Source organism: Daktulosphaira vitifoliae, unplaced genomic scaffold, assembly GCF_025091365.1.
Source record: "Daktulosphaira vitifoliae isolate Bord-2020 unplaced genomic scaffold, ASM2509136v1 Scaffold_5, whole genome shotgun sequence".
NCBI classification, from domain to species: domain Eukaryota; kingdom Metazoa; phylum Arthropoda; class Insecta; order Hemiptera; family Phylloxeridae; genus Daktulosphaira; species Daktulosphaira vitifoliae.
This window is the reverse complement of record NW_026099576.1, coordinates 33,589,977-33,591,109: the sequence shown is the minus strand read 5'-3', so window position 1 is coordinate 33,591,109 and position 1,133 is coordinate 33,589,977. Positions and strand designations below refer to the sequence as shown.

At 37.9% G+C, this 1,133-nt stretch overlaps 1 protein-coding gene across 1 annotated transcript; it reads left to right on the top strand.

Moving 5' to 3' along the window:
- The first annotated feature begins 23 nt into the window (after positions 1–23).
- Positions 24–953, top strand: LOC126908303 (uncharacterized). Its single transcript, XM_050690219.1, has one exon. The coding sequence runs from the start codon at positions 24–26 to the stop codon at positions 951–953; it is 930 nt and encodes a 309-aa protein (XP_050546176.1).
- The last annotated feature ends 180 nt before the right edge of the window (positions 954–1,133 follow it).

Below are 1,133 nucleotides of genomic sequence, written 5' to 3'. Positions count from 1 at the left end.
AAATCATCAGAACAATTGAAGTCATGCGAGATTCCCCCGACGAAAATTTGAATACCCGTTCTACTGCAAGCACATTAATTCCCCTAATGTGCGATCACACATTCTTGTGTTTCTTGGAGTTATGGAACTTGATTTTGGCGCAAGTTGACTCTGTTCAAACTTATTTACAAACCAAAGGAGTTACACTTGACATGAGTTTGAAAAAAATTGGAACTTTGCTACTTTTTCTGACTGAAGAGAGAAACGACATCGTCAACAAAGCAATCAACTTTGGAGTAGAAAAGTGTCAGGAACTGGGCATCGAGATGGGAAATCAAAAAAGACGTAGAAGGAGAAAACTTTTACCGGGTGAGTCAGCAACGGACTCAAATTTGACTGAGCTTGAAGAACTTCGCAGATCAATGTTCGAGTGCTTGGATCGTTTTGTTGAGGAACTTCAAAAAAGAACCAGCGGAATGAAGAAAATTTTGGACACTTTTCAAGTGATTCAATCAAAGTTTCTTATGAATGCCCCGGACGAAGAAATATTACCAGCTGCACAGAAACTCAACCTTGTTTATGACGATTTTGACGGAGAACAAGTTTTCCTAGAGGTGAAAAGATTACGTCGTCACATTCGAGCGACTGAAACCAAAATCGAAGCAGCCACTTCTTGGACGACAAAGGAAATGCTTCAGTTTATAACTACGTGGGACTTCAATGAATCTGTGCCAAATCTTTGTCTCATTTTGCAGTATTTCCTTACGATATGTGTGTCAGTTGCTTCTTGTGAAAGAAGTTTTTCGAAATTAAAATTAATCAAAAATTACTTGAGGTCAACAATGAGCGAACAAAGGTTAAACAGTCTTGCTATTTTATCGATTGAAAAAAAAAGTGCATCAACATTGGATTTCGATGTAGTAATCGACACATTCGCTTCACTTAAAGCAAGAAAGCACAATTTAAAAATATAAATTGTTTTGTTTTTAAAACTGTCATTTTCTGTATTTTTAATAAAACTATTGTTTAATCGAATGTTCTGAATATTGAACCCTTCATAACTCATAGCTCCATTAAACGAGAAAAATTACGGGAGGGGGGGGGCCTTCAAATCATTTCCGCCCCGGGCCCCAAAAGGTCTTAGTCCGCCCCTG